Here is an 18554-nt window from a genome sequence, read left to right on the forward strand (position 1 = left end):
CACATTTTTTATTGTATCTGCCTTTTAGTTTAATATCAGCTTGAGCTGACAGGTGATGTCAGCCCTGGTGTGGAAATGATTATTCTCTGGGAGGCTGCAGGAAAATGTTTGGGTGGCTTCTCGAGTTTGAAGAGCAGCTGATTAGCCTCCAAGTCTGTCGTGTGAAGCACACTGAGATAACACGGGCTGCAACTGGATGCAGCTATAACTGAAATATACTCCAGACCTTGAAGTTAGTTCAATTTGATTTATTGAGTCTGTCTAACAGCTAGTTCAGTTCTCTGTGAGTTCGACTCTCTGCTAACCTAAGTGTGATTACCCTGTCTGACTGAACCAGACTAGCTCTTAGCCACATGCTGCAGGTGTTATGTGATATATACACCCGACTCACTCTGTAGGTGTCCCCAGTGGAAAGAGGCGGAGTGTAAGTGCCCCGTGCCTTTTATAGTGGGAAACCATCCCCAAGAATTCTGCCTGCTGATTGGTTATGTCCTGTTCTCTGTGTTCATTAGCTGCCTGTCTGTCTCTCATTCTGTGCATGTCTGCATATCATGACATCTCCCCTGTTGAAATGTTTTTCTGTAGCATATACAAAAGTATTTACATGTGTAGGCCGAAAAACTAACTTATTTACATACAATGGCAGATGGGAACATATGTAAATGTGAAAATAGGTGTCGAATGTGCGAAAACAGAACAGAGCAAACAAAGCAAATGTTCATAAGTCCAGTCTCTGGGACTTGCGTCTGATCCTCGTCGACCGCTGGAGAGGTGGTGGTGGGGACTACGGCACCTTGATAGGCGGGATTGAAGCCTGACTGGTGGCCTCGTGGTTCGAGGTATCAGGAGGTGGCACAATAACAGATGGAAACAACGAAGAATGTGATTGCGGGCGGGCAGCTGTGCGCAGTGCCCGTCTGTTTCACCGCACAACAGAGCCATCAGCCACATGCACAACATACGCCTGTCGAACAACAACAGCTGGAACTCACCAGCCTCCATCAGGTAGCTTGATCCGAACAGCATCCGCCGGCGATAGCACAGGCAAATCGGTGGCATGAGCATCAGAGCCCTGCTTTTGCCGGTCCCTGAGTTTCTGCACCTTCTGCAGCACCGGGTTCCAGGTCAGGCAAGTGTATGGCTGGAAGAGTCGTCCGCAGGTCCCTGTTCATCAGGAGTTGAGCCGGTGACATGCTGGTAGACAGAGGGGTTACCCTGTATGCAAGCAGCGCATGGGTGATGTCAGAAACAGAATCCGCGGCCTTGCAGGTGAGCTGCTTCACTATGTGCACCCCTTTCTCAACCTTCCCGTTGGACTGCGGGTAATATGGGCTGGAAGTGACGTGATGAAACTGATATAACTGGGCAAATCTTGACCACTCTTGGCTGCTGAAGTAAGAACCGTTGTCACTCATGACAGTGAGTGGAATACCATGCCTGGAGAACGTCTCCTTACAGGCCTTGATGACGGTCTTGGATGTGCGGTCCGAGAGCTTCTGGGTAGTTGGAAAAATAATCACTGATTAATACATAATCACGACCATTGGCATGAAAGAGGTCGATGCCCCCCCCTTGGACCACGGGGAGGTCACGATTCCGTGCTGCTGAAGCGTCTCCTTGCTCTGTGCTGTCTGGAAGCATTGACAGGTCGGTCAGTTGAGGACCATATTGAGATGTCCTGACTAATCCCAGGCCAGTAGCAGCTTGCCTGGCTCTGCGCCTGCACTCCTCGACACCCAGATGTCCCTCGTGGATTTGCCGGATCACCAAGCTCTGGAGACTGAATGGAATGACAATGCGGTCCAGCTTGAGGAGGATACCATCAACCACCGTCAGGTCGTCCTTCACATTGAAGAATTTAGGGCAGTGCGCTTTTCCCAGCCATTGCGAGGTGGTGCATGACACGCAGCAGAAGAGGGTCTTTGGCTGTCTCCTCGCGAATGCGGATCACCTTTTCATCCGACGCCAGGAGGTTGCTGGCCCACAGCTGCACTTGTGATTCGATCTGTTGGATGAATGCCGGCGGGTCACAGGCAAGGTTATGGAGCGGGACAAGGCATCCGCAATAATGAGCACCTTGCCAGGCGTGTACACGAGTTCCAAGTCGTACCTTCTGAGTCTGAGGAGGATGTGCTGCAGCCGGGGTGTCATGTCGTTCAGGTCCTTGTGGATAATGTGGAGCAGAGGCCTGTGGTCCGTCTCGACGGTGAATGTCGGTCGGCCGTGGACATAATCGTAGAACTTGAGAATTCCATTGAGTAGGCCCAGGCATTCCTTTTCAATTTGGGCGTACCGCTGCTCAGTGGGTGTCATCGCCCGTGATGCGTAGGCAACCGGTGCCCAGGATGAGGTGTCATCGCGCTGGAGCAACACCACGCCGATGCCGTCCTGGCTCGCATCTGTTGAGATTTTTGTTTCCCTGTCAGGGTCAAAAAATGCCAATCCAGGTGCAGTGGTGAGCTTGGCTTTCAGCTCCAACCACTCTGCTTGATGAGCTGCCTGCCACTCAAAGGCAGGAGACTTTTTCACCAGGTGTCTGAGGGCCGTGGTGTGTGAGGCCAGGTTAGGGATGAACTTGCCCAAAAAGTTTACCATGCCTAGGAAGCGCAGCACATCCTTCTTGTCTTCAGGGGTCTTCATGGCTTCGATGGCCTAGACCTTATCTGTGTCCGGGCGCTCACCCTGCTGAGATATCTGGTCACTTAAGAACTTAAGTGTCGACATGCCAAAGCAACACTTGGCCCTGTTCAGCTTGAGGCCATTGGCATGGACACGGCGGAATACCTGCTGGAGACGAGAGATGTGCTCTTCGGGGGTTGTGGACCATATGATAACGGCGTCCACATACACACGAACCCCTCCAATGCCCTCCATCATCTGCTCCATGATTCTATGGAAGATCTCCGAGGCCGAGACAATGCTGAACAGCATACGGTTATAGCAGTACCTGCCAAAGGGTGTGTTGAAGGTGCAGAGCCTTCTGATGTATTGGGTGTTCTGGATCACATACAGGTCACCAACACTTGAAATAGTGCAACACTATTTTATTGAATCATTAACTGTTCAAACATACTTAGACTGTGGGTTAATACAATACTAGCTTTAACTAAAGACCTTTGCCTTGTCCCAACCAGTCGATGCACTCAGCACATGGTGAATGTCTGTGTTGCAGGCTGTGAGCTCTGTCCTCCTAGCTAGCTGCAACTCGAATGAGCGGAAACTCTGATGGTCCCTGTCTTTATAGTGCGTGTGCGCTCACTGGTGATTGGCTGCTGTGTTGTGTGTGTTGATTGGTCCCACTGTGTGTCCATCAGTGTGTGTCTGCACCATGATATACTGGTGTATATTATGACATCCCCCCTTTTATAAAAATGTACCTGCGTGGAAATAAATAGTGTGTGGTGAATGTTCATGACTATGTGTGTGTGGAATATTTACCGGACTATGTACGTAACAACTAAGCTATTTACATGGGAAGGTGCCTGGTGCAGAAAAAAACAGTGTGTCACAAGAATAACGAGATGAACACTATATACAAACCAATGAACGATTAAACGGAAGAACAGAACGAATCAGAAAGTCCATAAATCCACAAAGTTCACAAATTAAGTCTGAGGTGGGCGACCAAATTCTGGTTGACTGTCAGGGTGGCACACCACTCATCGTCTGGGTCGATGCTGTATACCGACAGCGGCTGGTGTCTTTGCTTCGGGGACAGCCTGTTTTTCGTTACGACACCGACTCAAAAGGCGCCTTCTGGTCCTCGGTGTCACTGCTGTGTGGGAGGTCCGCATCGGACTCGGTGACCGCGGGTTGAATTGCCCGAACAGCACGGTAGCCTTGTGGATAGCACAATTGCTTCACAGCTCCAGGGTCCCAGGTTCGATTCTGGCTTGGGTCACTGTTTGTGCGGAGTCTGCACATCCTCCCCGTGTGTGCGTGGGTTTCCTCCGGGTGCTCCGGTTTCCTCCCACAGTCCAAAGATGTGCGGGTTAGGTGGATTGGCCATGATAAACTGCACTTAGTGACCAAAATTGCCCTTAGTGTTGGGTGGGGTTACTGGGTTATGGGGATAGGGTGGCGGTGTTGACCTTGGGTAGGGTGCTCTTTCCAAGAGCCGGTGCAGACTCGATGGGCTGAATGGTCTCCTTCTGCACTGTAAATTCTATGATAATCTATGAGAAAAAAAACATTCCTGCGAGGCTGGCTGAAGTGATATGAGTTGGCAGGCTGAGCTGCTCGACAGAAGGCAGCATAGTGGCCAAGTCTTCCACATCGTAGACATGGACGAGATTTTGCGGGTCATTGCCGCTTTAAATGGGCAGAGCCACAGTTGCCGCACGTTGTGACGTCAGCACGTTCGCTGCACCACCGCGCATGCGTGGTGCGGTCGTGCGTGGTGCGCGCCTGCGCATTACGTCCCTCAACGTCGCCGTCACCTCGTTTGGTGCATACAAGCGCGGGAGGCCGTGAAAAGCGCGCGAAATAGAACATAGAACATAGAACGATACAGCGCAGTACAGGCCCTTCGGCCCACGATGTTGCACCAAAACAAAAGCCATCTAACCTACACTATGCCATTATCATACATATGCTTATCCAATAAACTTTTAAATGGCCTCAATGTTGGCGAGTTCACTACTGTTGCAGGTAGGGCATTCCACGGCCTCACCACTCTTTGCGTAAAGAACTTACCTCTGACCTCTGTTCTATATCTATTTCCCCTCAGTTTAAAGCTATGTCCCCTCGTGCCAGCCATTTCCATCCGCGGGAGAAGGCTCTCACTGTCCACCCTATCTAACCCCCTGATCATTTTGTATGCCTCTATTAAGTCTCCTCTTAACCTTCTTCTCTCCAACGAAAACAACCTCAAGTCCATCAGCCTTTCCTCATAGGATGTTCCCTCCATACCAGGCAACATCCTGGTAAATCTCCTCTGCACCCGCTCCAAAGCCTCCACGTCCTTCCTATAATGCGGTGACCGGAACTGTACGCAATACTCCAAATGCGGCCGTACCAGAGTTTTGTACAGCTGCAACATGACCTCCTGACTCCGGAAATGACCGCCCTCATCCAGGCTGAGGCCTTGGAGGTGCTCAATCACTTGGACCCATTCCGCCTCGCAGGGACCTTGCCGCGCCGTTTGAGTCGCTTGTTTCTGGGAATACCGACTTGTGGCGTTTTCATGTAAGACACAGGTCTCGAGGGCGGTCGCTAGGGTGATTTGCTTTACTTTGAGGAGCTGCTGACATAGGGGGTCCGACTGAACACCGAAAACGATCAGGTCGCATATCATGGAGTCGGACGTGGGCCCTAAGGTTTGAAATCATCAAGCCAGACATGGCCTCCCTGCCCGACGCATGTGCATGCAAGCAGCTAAACCTTGTGCAGCGGGTCTACACAATAACCTCCCAGTCGTAGCTGCAACATTGCGCAAGGATGCGGAGGTGCGTGAGAAAAGATTGGAAAGGTTCATCCTTATCCTACAAATGCTACTGGAACACGTAGCATTCAAAACTTTCATTCACCTCTACGCTGCAGTGAGTGTCAAACTTGAGGAGGACCGTCTTGAACTTCATCTTATCTTCAGCATCTGCAAAGGTGAGAGAGTTGAAAATGTGGGTGGCATAGTCCCCGGCCGTGGAGAGGCGAAGAGCAGTCTTTCTGGTGTCCCAGGCGCCCTCCCTGTCCGTGGCTTCGAGGAAGAGCTGGAAGCACTGTTTGAAAATCTTCCAGTTGGCCCCAAGGTTGCCGGCGATGCGGAGCGGCGGCGGCGGGCTGATGTTGTCCATGTTGCAGGATGATGGAATGCTGGCGGAAGGCAGATCACTTGCAGGTTGGTCTGAGAAGTGCTAGTATCCCACCACCCCTGGTATCATGATGTGTTGGGTGTTCTGGATCACATACAGGTCACCAACACTTGAAATAGTGCCACTATTTTACTGAATCATTAACTGTTTAAACATACTTAGACTGTGGGTTAATAAGATACTAGCTTGAACTAAAAACCTTTGCCTTGTTCTAACCAGTCGATGCACTCAGCACATGGTGAATGTCTGTGTTGCAGGCTGTGAGCTCTGTCCTCCTAGCTAGCTGCAACTCGAATGAGCGGGAACTCTGATGCCCCCTGTCTTTATGGTGCATGTGCTCTCACTGGTGATTGGCTGCGGTGTTGTGTGTGTTGATTGGTCCCACTGTGTGTCCATCAGTGTGTGTCTGCACCATGATATACTGGTTTATATTATGACACCTTCTGCTGGACTCAGCCAGCTGGATTTGCCAGAATCCATGTGATGCATCTAACTTTGTGAAAAACTGGGCGTGTGCATCTCACTTGTCAGTGTCATCCCGCTCCGGGATGGGGTAGTGTTCCCGCATTATATTCTGATTGAGGTCCTTGGGATCAATGCAGATGCGCAGCTCCCCCAAAGGCTTTTTTACACATACCATCGAGCTGACCCAGTCAGTCGGTTCTGTAACTTTGGAAATGCTGCCCTGGTCCTGAAGATCCTTTAGCTGAGCCTTCAGACGCTCCTTCAGTGGAGCCGGGACCCGGCGTGGTGCGTGGACCACAGGCGTGGCATCAGGCCGTAGCAGGATCTTGTACCGATATGGCAGAATGCCCATCCCGTCAAACACATCCAGATACTGAGCGAGGATGTCGTCAATGCCGGCTTGAAGATCCACGTTGGGGGAGGGCATTGTGTAGACCCGCTGCCAAGGTTTAGCTGCTTGCATGCACATGCGTCGGGCAGGGAGGCCATGTCTGGCTTGATGATTTTAAACCTTAGATTTGAGCGAATGCTCCTGTTGGAGACGAGCAGGTGGCAGGATCCCAGTGCTGTGATGGCATTGCCGTTATAGTCCAGGAGCTGGCAGACTGCTGGAAGGAGCTTGGGTGGCTTCTTGATGCGGTTGAAATCTGCCTGTGAAAGGAGATTGGCAGAAGCACCTGTGTCCAGCTGTAACTGGATAGAGCATTGATTTACTTGCATCACCGCTCGCCATTGGTCCGCAGAATCCGCAGTGAGGATGGGCAGGCACCGTGATGATGTCGGTCAGGCATGTTCATGTGTGGTAATGATGCCCACATGGCAGGGGAACTCCAGGCAATCGTCCTCTGGATCCGTTGGACTGCCAGGATCAGAATCCTGTAAACCTTGTTGGACACTCCGAACACGCCTGCGTTGGAATTGGGAGTGCTGGCCCTTGACTGGTGGTGCAGACCTGCACAAGGCTGCATAGTGTCCAGGCTCTCCGCAATTTAAACAGCACCTGCCTCTTGCAGGGCAGTGTTTCTTTAAGTGGGCGGTGCTGCAGTTCGGGCACGTCATGACGTTGTTACGCTCTGTCCGTCGTCGCACATGCGCAGTGCGGTCGGCAGACATCAGCACCTGCGCAGTGTGGGTGTCGGCCGCTTCGTTAACCCGTTCGCATCACGCATGCGTGGGGCTCCAGGGAAAGCGCGCGAGATGGCCGCTGTCTTCAATGCTGAGGTGCTGCATCCGGGCGATGACCTGTACACTCTCTGCCTCGTGGGAGGCAAGTTTCTCATTTTCAGCCGATTTGTATTGGGAATACCGATTTTTGGCATGCTCATGCACTGTATATGTTTCAATCGCGACTGACAGGGTCAAATGCTTGATTTTCAAGAGCTGCTCTCTCAGAGGATGAGAGTGAACTCCAAACACGATTTGGTCTCTGATCATGGAGTCAGCAATATCACCAAAGTTGCAGGACAGCGCTAGTAGACGGAAATTAGTTAAGAAGGAGATGAAAGATTCATCTTTACCTTGTAGGCGTTGTTTGAATCTCTAGCGCTCGAAGATTTCATTGGAGTCCACTTCACAATGACTATCAAACTTGTCCAGGATGGTCTGAAACTTTGCCTTGTACTGGCCTTCGGTGAAGTTAAACAAGTTAAAGATTTGGATGGCTTGATCCCCCGCAGTTGAGAGGAGAAGCGCGATCTTTCTTGTATCAGGCGCACCCTCGAGGTCTGAGGCTTCGATGTACAGCAGAAACCTTTGCTTGAAATTCCGTCAATTGGCACTGAGATTGCTGGAGGTCCGCAGCTGTTGAGGAGCCTGGATCTTCTCCATGGTACCGGGATACATTTGCTGGTCGTCACGGAACAGATTGAGGTAAACAACCTAGGGATAGCAGTCTTCTGGTACTATGTCGTGTTAAGCACACTGAGGTAACACGGGCTGCAACTGGTGCAGCTATAACTGAAATATACTCCAGACCTTGAAGTTAGTTCAATTTGATTTATTGAACCTGTCACACAGTTAGCTCAGTTCTCTGTGAGTTCAACACTCTGCTAACCTAAATGTGATTACTCTGTCTGACTGAACCAGACTGGCTCTTAGCCATGTGCTGTAGGTGTTATGTGATATATACACCTGACTCACTCTGTAGATGTCCCCAGTTGAAAGAGGTGGAGTGTGAGTGCCTCGTGCTTTTTATAGTGGGAAACCACCCCCAAGTGTTCTGCCTGCTGATTAGTTATGTCCTGTTCTCTGTGTTCATTAGCTGCCTGTCTGTATCTCATTATGTGCATGTCTGCATATCGTGACAAAGTCCAGCAGTCTGACACACACCGATAACTGGGCTGGGGACTCAGTCTTATCTCCGACTTTCCCATCGAACCGCGAGGAATCCCAAACTATCACCTTCCAAAACAGAAATATCTGACCCAAAATACACGTCGCCCACCAATAACCAGCAAATCGAATTCCAAAACATAACCACACCAAACAAAGTCAACCCTGGGTGTTTACTTACTGATTGTGAGACCGAGGGCCAGAGTCAGCGCTGAGAGAATCCAGTCAAACATTTCAAACAAGCTGATTTTTCAAAGGTGAAATTCCTGGGGCGTCATTCTCTGATCCCCCCTCCAGGTTGGAGAATAGCCGGGGGCTGCCGTGAATCCCGCCCCCGCCGGTTGCCGAAGTCTCCGGCACCGGATATTCGGCGGGTGCGGGAATCGGGCCGCGCCGGTTGGCGGGCCCCCCCGCTCGATTCTCCGGCCCGGATGGGCCGAAGTCCCGCCGATAGATTGCCTGTCTCGCCGGCGTGGATTAAACCACCTTTTGAACGGCGGGACAAGGCGGCGAGGGAGGGCTCCGGGGTCCTGAGGTGGGCGCGGGGCGATCTGGCCCCGGGGGGTGCCCCCACGGTGGCCTGGCCCGCGATCGGGGCCCACCGATCCGCGGGCGGGCCTGTGCCGTGGGGGCACTCTTTCCCTTCCGCCTCCGCCACGGTCTTCACCATGGCGGAGGCGGAAGAGACTCCCGCCACTGCGCATGCGTGGGAAACTGTCAGCGGCCGCTGACGCTCCCGCGCATGCGCTGCCCGTGGATGTCATTTCCGCGCCAGCTGGCGGGGCAACAAAGGCCGTTTCCGCCAGCTGGCGGGTTGGAAATTCCTCCGGCGTCGGCCTAGCCCCTCAATGTTGGGGCTCGGCCCCCAAAGATGCGGAACATTCCGCACCTATGGGGCGGCGCGATGCCCGTCTGATTGGCGCCGTTTTGTGCGCCAGTCGGCGGACATCGCCCCGTTTCGGGAGAATTTCGCCCCTGATCTTTCACACCGAGTATAATCTGATACTGCTGAAGTTTCAGATGTAACTGACTCTCATTACGGTTCACGTAACTCGAATACCAGTCACAGAAAGAGGAAGGAATAACAAGAGAAAGAGGGACTGCGCTCTGATATACAATTCACAAATCAGGAACAATAAGGCAAACAGATTGGCACCAATCACCCTTCAATGTCTCTTTTATTGAATCCAGTGACTCCCACTCAAGTCCAGGTCCACAGGCACTGTGTAAACTTCAGGCTGTGGAACCAATTCACCCAAAATGGGATAGGGCGGGGAGTGGGCCTAGGTAGAGTGATCAATCAGAGGCTAGGTACAGACTCGATGTGCCGAATGGTCTCCTTGTGCACTGTAGCAATTCTATGACAATTTAAAACCTGCCATTGTGATACCGTTGGGTGAAAATGAGCGGCTGAATTTCCTACTTTACTCGGCAGACAGCGGCTGTGATGTACTGGGACAAGTCCAGCTGATGTGAAAGGTGCTACAGAAATGTAACTGTTCTTTTTTTGGCTCTTTATTCAGGTACCTTCCTTCCAGAATAGCAACTTTGATAAGAAATACATCCGAGTTTGTTGCTGACTCAGTTTTCAGTGCTGGCCGTATATGGAAAGGACACAAACCCCTTCTTGATGGAAATGTCACTGAGGAAGCTGTAAAAGGGGAAGTTGAACTTGAAACAATACCACAGGAGTTTATTTTTGAATAAAGAACAAAGAACAAAGAAAAGTACAGCACAGGAACAGGCCTCACATTTGCCCTGATTAAACTCCACCTGTCATCTCTCCGCCCAAGTCTCCAAACGATTTAAATCCTGCTGTATCCTCTGAAAGTCCTCATCGCTATCCGCAATTCCACCAAACTTTGTGTCGTCTGCAAACTTACTAATCAGACCAGTTACATTTTCTCTAAATCATTTATATATGCTACGAACAGCAAAGTTCCCAGCACTGATCCCTGTGGAACGCCGCTAGTCACAGCCCTCCAATCAGAAAAGCATCCTTCCATTGCTACTCTCTGCCTTCTATGACCGAACCAATTCCGTACCCATCTTAACAGCTCACCTCTGACCCGTGTGACTTCACCTTTTGTACTAGTCTGCCATGAGGGACCTTGTCAAAGGCCTTGTGACCTCCTCGGATTGAACATGTCTGAATGCGCGCTTTTGTTTGTGGAGTTGTGGCCTCTGCACATTTGACTGTCCAATAGCAGGGTGCACAATGCTGCTGGCCTTGTCACTTCTCCACTGAAGTCTGCGTTGAAACATTTAAGGAAGTCATTTAAAAAATATACAATCATTGCAGTCTGTCTGGCAACAGGTTTTTTATTCCACGGGATGTGGGCGGGGCAGGCCGGGCCTGCATTTATTGATTCATTGCCCTTGAGGGGGCAGTAAAGAATCAACCACAGTACTGTGGGTCTGGAGTCACATGTAGGCCAGACCAGGTAAGAACGGCAGATTTCCTTCCCTCGAGGACATTAGTGAACCCAATGGGTTTTTATGAAAATCGACAATGGTTTCATAGACATCTTTCGATTTTTAATTCCAGATTTATTTCCTTCAATTCAAATTTCTCCATCTGGTGGGATTTGAACCTGTGTCTCCACAGTATTACTCTGGGTGTCTGGTTTACTAGTCCAGTGACAATACCACTACACCACTGCCTCCTGAAGAGAAATACAAGTACAAATAGGCTTGACAGAGATCCTCTTTTTATTTACATATTGTCCCAATTGTGGTGCAAAGGAAAATGTGATGTTGTAAACTGAGGACATACTTTGGCTGCCTCCCCCGAATCCCCCAACAACCCCCATCCATCTGAAACCCTCGTCATTGCTCACTTTCAAATAGAACGCCCCTAATGCCCTTCAAGCCAGCCTCACATCTTCCACCCTTCATCAACCTGAACTCACCCGAAACTCAGTCCCGATATTCTACTTCTCACCATGGGGAAGTATGCTTGAAATGAAATGAATGAAATGAAAATGAAATGAAATGAAAACGAAATGAGATGGGGAAGTATGCTTTGGAGCATGCCCAAACCGGGCAGGAAAATCCCTGGCTGGGAAGCCATTATCTCTCTTTGACTGAATAAGCAATCGCTGTCGCTATTTTGAAACTCCTCTCCACGTGGAAACTCCTCGAGTGGAACCATCCTCTCCAAGTCCACTCTATCCAGGCCCCGCAGTATCTTGTACGTTTCAATGAGATCCTCCCTCATCCTTCTAAACTCTGAGTGTAGACCGAGAGTCCTCAACCATTCTTCATATGACAAGCTCTTCATTCCAGGGAACATTCTTGTGAACCTCCGCTGGTCCCTTTCCAAGGCCAGCACATCCTTCCTTAGATACGGGGCCCAAAACTGCTCACAATACTCCAAATGGGGTCTGACCAGAGCCTGAGATAGCCTCAGAAGAACACCCCTGGGCTTGTATTCTAGCACTCTTGACATGAATGCTAACATTTCATTTGCCTTCTTAACTGCCAACTGAAGATGCACATTGACCTTAAGAGAATCGTGAACAAGGACTCCCAAGTCCCTTTGTGCCTCTGATTTCCGAAGCATCTCCCTATTTCAAAATAGTCTATGCCTCCATTCTTCCTACCAAAATGCATAACCTCTTTTCCAGATTGTTTTCCACCTGCCACTTCTTTGCCCACTCTCCCAGCCTGTCCAAGACCATCAGCAGCCCCCCTGCTTCCTCAATACGACCTGTCCCTCGACATATCTTTGTATCATCTGCAGACTTGGCAACAGTGCCTTCAGTTCCTTCTTCCAGATCGTTCATGTATATTGTGATGTCGACTAAAAGCAAGGATGGTCTAGTGAACCTTTATAAATGACGGGTCCAGTCTCAATGGAGGTTTGCGTCTAGCTCTGGGCACCACACTTTAGAAAGGATGTGAAGGCATTGGAGAAAATGCAGAAAAGATTGACAGAAATGGTTTGAGGATGAGGAACTTCACTGGGGGGTGGGGGCAGGGGGGTGTGGGGAAGAGCTTGGGGGCATTGCCCAGATAGGCCCAATGGGGCATAAAGGAGGAGCCCCCTCGCTCGCCAGCAGCCCACCCAATGAAAGCTGCCCGGCTGCAGGTCAGCTTTGGATTTCTCCTGCTGCTGGTTCAATGCCAGTGGTGGCAAAATGTTTGGCCAATTAATGGCCTCTATTGGCCCAGTGGACAGGTCGGCCTCCCGATATTACCCTTGCCATGGGTACAATTGTGACGGGGTCAGGGTGGGTGGGCAGGTGGTGGGCACGGTGCCCATGGACTACAAACAGAAAATGCTGGATAACCTCAGCAAGTCTGGCAGTGTATTTGGAGAGGGAAACACGTTTCGGATCTAAATGACCTTTTTACAGAACTGGAATGTGGATCTGATTCCAGAGGAGTACATCTCTGTGAGGGCCTCCTCCAGGAACCACAGACAGCACACGCATAACTCTGGATACCACAGGAGATATGGAAAATGCTCCCTGAACAACCAGCATGGATAAGGCTACCTGCTACGAGACTTTGTCTCAAAGCACACAGCACTTCCGGAAACTCGGAGTCAGGAGAAAATAAGCAGCAAGTAATTTGTCAATGATTGTTGAACCCAATCATTGTCTCTGGTGGTGATTGAAGGAGTCTTCCTGTTGTTGAACCCATGTTCAGCGCCTCCTGCGGAAGAGGTGGTCGGGATTGGTTCTGTGCCAGCTGGGCATTGGAGTGGTCCTTCTGGCCTCCGCTGATGACATGTCCTCATGTTCATGAACCCTGCTGACCTGCAGCGGAAGCTGCGTCTCCTCCCTGGATCCACTGGGCCGAGTGCTCCCGACTCCGGGTCAGTCCGTGGCGGATGGACATCCCTCCCAGAGGAGATCAGGCCTTTCACCTGGAGCAGGACCAGCCTCCTCTACTTGGGCGTCCATCTTTGTCCGGCTGAGGAATCCTGGTCGGCTAACTGGCAGGAGCTGGAGGCCAAGGCCACCGCTCGCCTGAGAGAGTGGACAGGACTGCTCCGAGTGCTGTCTTACAGGGGCCGAGTTCTGGTCATAAACCAGCTGATTGCCTCCATGTTGTGGTACCGGCTGGTCACATTGGGCCCTCTCCCTGACTCTGTCACAGAAATCCAGAGAATGTTCATACAGTTCCTCTGGGACAAACACTGGGGATTCCCGGACACCTAAATCCCGACTGTATACAACGGCACCACCACCTCTGCTGGGTGTGACCTGTCGGTGAGACAGGTCATATTGAAGGATGGTGACAGTGTCTGGGGTCTGTCAGTATCACCGTGTCAGGCTGCTGTTTGACTAGTCTGTCAATTCCCTCTCCCAATTTTGGCTCCTGAATGTTAGGAAGGGGATTTTGTGGTGCCGGGGTCGATGTCGGGTGCCGGGGTCGATGCCGGGTGCCGGGGTCGATGCCGGGTGCCGGGGTCGATGCCGGGTGCCGGGCTCGATGCCGGGTGCTGGGGTCGATGCCGGGTGCCGGGGTCGATGCCGGGTGCCGGGGTCAATGCCGGGTGCCGGGCTCGGTGCCGGGGTCGATGCCAGGTGCCGGGGTCGATGCCGTGTCAGTATCACCGTGTCAGGCTGCTGTTTGACTAGTCTGTCATTTCCCTCTCCCAATTTTGGCTCCTGAATGTTAGGAAGGGGATTTTGTGGTGCCGGGGTCGATGCCGGGTGCCGGGGTCGATGCCGGGGTCGGTGCCGGGTGCCGGGGTCGATGCTGGGTGCCGGGGTCGATGCCGGGTGCCGGGTGCCGGGGTCGATGCCGGGTGCCGGGGTCGGTGCCGGGGTCGATGCCAGGTGCCGGGGTCGATGCCGGGTGCCGGGGTCGATGCCAGGTGCCGGGGTCGATGCCGGGGTCGATGCCGGGTGCCGGGGTCGATGCCGGGTGCCGGGGTCGATGCCGGGTGCCGGGGTCGATGCCGGGTGCCGGGGTCGATGCCGGGTGCCGGGGTCGATGCCGGGTGCCGGGGTCGATGCCGGGTGCCGGGGTCGATGCCGGGTGCCGGGGTCGATGCCGGGTGCCGGGGTCGATGCCGGGTGCCGGGTCGGTGCCGGGTGGATGTTTGGCACCACGGTTACCCCTTTGCGTCTCAGATATGCTGATCAAACACCCAGCTCTCTGAAATCATGTTCACGGTGCTCCACCGACAGATAATTCAACCGGTCCCATTCAACACTGGACACCAGAGGGAGGGCCTCACCTGGCGAGCTGCACTTCACTCACAACTTTGGGGTTGGGGATTTAAATATTTTTATATTTATTTACGGGGCATCGCTGGTTAGGCCGGCATTTATTGCCCATCCCTAGTTACCCTTCAGAAGGTGGGGGTGAGTTGCCTTCTTGAATCGCTGCAGTCCCTGGCGTGTAGGTGCACCCACTGTGCTGCTAGGGAGGGAATTCCAGGATGTTGCCCCAGTGCCAGTGAAGGAACGGCGATATATTTCCCAGTCGGGATGGTGAGTGACTTGGAGGGGAACCCCCAGCTGGTGGTGTTCCCAGGTATCTGCTGCACTTGTCCTTCTAGATGGTAGTGCTTGTGGGTTTGGAAGGTGTTGTCTAAGGAACCTTGGTGAGTTACTGCAGTGCATTTTGTTGATGGTACACACAGCTGCCACTGTTTGTCAGTGGTGGAGGGTTTGAATATCTGTGGAAGGAGGAGCAATCAAGCGGGCTGCTTTGTCCTGAGTGCTGTTGGAGCTGCACTCATCCAGGCAAGTGGAGAGTATTCCATTACACTCCTAACTTATGCCTTGTAAGTTGTGGACAGGCTTTGGGGGTCAGTAGGTGAGTTACTCACCATAGGATTCCTAGCCATTGACCTGTCCTGGTAACCACAATATCAATATGGCTAGTCCAATTCAGATTCTGATGAATGGTAACCCCCAGGATGTTGACTGTGGGGGATTCAGCGATAGTAATGCCATTGAATGTCCAGGACCGATGGTTTGATCCTCTCTTGTAGGAGACGGTCATTGCCTGGCACTTGTGTAGCGCAAATGTTATTTGCCAATTGTCAGCCCATTTAACCTGAGGATCACCACACCTCAGGCGAGGGGCAAGGTTGAGAAGGCGAGGCCTGAATGTATAACCTCAGCTGGTGACGAATGTGATATAAAATAGTTACTTTAGAGACATTAGTTACTGTAATGTAGAGATATGCCAGTCTCATTCTGGTGAGTTCACAGACAAAGGATTTCAGACCGCATGGCAAAGCAGGAAGAGGTGTGTCCACCATCGGAGGAGAAAAGGATGCTGGGTAATAGGGGCCAGAGGAAGGGATTGGAAGTGAGCCAATCAGAATGTCTGACTCGGCCAGGAGGGGTATAGGCTGACCTATGGGAATCGTGTATGTGAAACTTGATACCATTTGAATTGATTTGCAGAGATCCCTTTGTCTCTTTGTTCATTCGCTTTCCGGGATGTAGGAGACTAGATGTGTCCTATGCTTCTGTGAAATGGAACAATCTTGCAAGCTAAATAAAATAACTAATGCTGTACCTTCAAATCCATCTCGACTTTTATTGAGGCCAGACTGACGGGTAAAGAAATTTAGGATTTATCAATTGGTGCCGAAAACCCGGGATTTCTCAAGACGGTTCTGACCAACTGCGAAATCAGAATTAGACTGATTATGAACAGGGAGAGTGGGAAGAAGGGGCCCACAATGTATAGCTGGAAAATCACCGCGCATTGCTTTTTCCCCTCTTCTTATCGTCTGATTAGTCTGGTCACTCGCGGTTGGTACGGAAAGATCGTCTCGACGAAATCAAAGGTCAGTCTGGGGATTAGAAATTTAATTGATGGGATTTCATATTGTTGATTCGGCTTGGGTTATGTTTTTGGGTTGATGGGACATCTAAAATGATGATTCAATTCCAAGTATAAGTGTTTTTATGGCTGATGAGACTTCAGTAGTGGAGTTTCAGTCCAGTATATGTGTTTAAGGGCTGATGAGACTTCAGTAGTGGAGGTTCGGTCGAGTATATGTGTTTAAGGGTTGATGGGACTTCAGTAGTGAAGGTTCAGTCCAGTATAACTGTTTTTAAATTTGAAGATGATTCAATTCCATGTGTGAGTGTTTTAAATATATAGTTGATTAAGCTAAAATTGTACCCTTGGACTGTGGTGGCGAAGGGCGCAGTTCTGAGGACTAGTTGAGATTGTGGGGAATGCTGCATATTGGTTGAAGCAGAAGTCTCTCAAAGGGTTACCAGCAGCAGCCAAAGTTAAAGATGACAGACTGTGCTTCTCACTCAGGCCTTGAGATAACAGCAGCAGCCTGTCGTGTAATCGGATACCTTTCCTTTGAGTCAGTGAACTCCAGCAAAGTTATGTTTTGAATTAATTAAAGGAAACCAGTGGGTTTCTCCACCTCTTTGATAAAAGTTATTATTTTCGAAAGCAATTGATTGAAATTGCCAGATTCTTAAGTTTTACTTACTTGAAATAATGTTTATCTCATTTTATTTGTGAATGAATAGAAACTTAAAGAAGATCACTGACACCATTTTAAAAAGTGTAAATCTGGAGATGATAGTTGACTTTGCCAACATATTTGTGAATGTAAGAAAAACTTGTTAAAAGAAAAATTGTTAAGATAAAGAATTAATTAAGTTGTAAATGTTATACAAGTTTGTGTTAAGCAAATCGTAGATTTAGTTCTGAGTTGAGATCAGAGCTAAGCTTGCAAGTTGCAGTAATTCAATTTGAATTTTCAAACATTTTTATGTTTAAAAAAAAACACTGTTAGAACCTTTTCAATCGTTTTGCCAAGAAAAAAAAAAAACGCGCAAGTAGAGACAGGAAAGGCGAGGGTCAAACAAAAGATGAGCTACGTAGTTCAATGGCTGGCCTTGAATTGACAGAAAATGATAAATTCAATAATTTAGAAAAGTCACTAAAAGTTCCGACTGCACCTGTAGCATTGTCTGCACTAATTCCAGAACCACCAGAGTATAATAATTGATATCCAGTCACTGCTCCCCAGATTCCAATTATGCTAGTAACTCAAGCCCTTTTGGGTGATAGTGTGGGTCCTGATTTACCATCTTCACGATCAGTAGAGAAAGAGGAGCTCTGTTCCGCAAGCCCAGTTAGCTCTAGGACCAGATCTTGGACAGCGAGAGAAGGGCTTGATCCTAACCAAAAACAATTAAGCATACCACCTAAATCCCTCCAAACCAACGGGAAACTGCAAGGTTCGAGAACAAAGGGAGCTGCAACAGATGATTTTGAAGAGAAAGAACTCCCTCTAGTGACAGGGAGGGACGTCGAAGTCTTGGAAGAACCAGAGGAAATAGCTAGAGTGCCCCCTGGTGAGATTTGGAGACAGTTGCCGATTAGGGAGGAAACCATACCCACCCAAAGGGACCCTCAGCTCCTTTTTATGGCCCACCGTATGCAGCAACAGCTTTACAACCGCCGACCCTCTGAGGGGCCATTGGTCTACTGGGAGAAGAGGACGGGGCAGATATAGAGGGAGCAATGCATGTTTTAATTGCGGCCGTGCAGATCACTGGCAACAGAAATGCCCCTTTAAAAGACAGGCAGTAGAAAGAGATTATCCGACCCAAAGGAGGGGGTACCCACCAAGGGGAAGACAGACGAGATACACTGACTTCTCCCAGGCAAACCCTTTCCCAACATAGGATTGACTAGTTAATTTAGTCATAAGGACTCTCCAATCGGACAGGGAACCTATTATCTCTCTGCAGATAGGAGATCAACATCACACATTTGTAATCGACACTGGAGCAGCCAAGTCTTCTGTGCAATCAGAACTTCGACTACCACTATCCGACCACACGCAGCAATTGTCGGGGTTCCAAGGACAGGTGTGTGAGTATCCTATTTCTGAACCTGTGACAGTCACTTACGAGAATAAGTCTGCAGATCATCAGTTTGTAGTGACTACTGGATTGGACTGTAACTTGTTGGCCCGAGATTTAC

The 18554-nt window shown here is 50.3% G+C and overlaps 1 protein-coding gene across 1 annotated transcript in view; it reads left to right on the plus strand.

Annotated features, from left to right (window-relative positions):
* Window positions 1–1232: 1232 nt before the first annotated feature.
* Window positions 1233–18554, plus strand: part of LOC140423681 (uncharacterized) — a 39495-nt gene continuing 22173 nt past the window's right edge. The window contains exon 1 of the mRNA XM_072507806.1: window positions 1233–1269. Coding sequence (XP_072363907.1) covers window positions 1233–1269 — 37 coding nt within the window. The remainder of the gene's footprint in view (window positions 1270–18554) is intronic.

The sequence above is a fragment of the Scyliorhinus torazame genome, chromosome 1 (genome assembly GCF_047496885.1).
Source record: "Scyliorhinus torazame isolate Kashiwa2021f chromosome 1, sScyTor2.1, whole genome shotgun sequence".
NCBI classification, from domain to species: domain Eukaryota; kingdom Metazoa; phylum Chordata; class Chondrichthyes; order Carcharhiniformes; family Scyliorhinidae; genus Scyliorhinus; species Scyliorhinus torazame.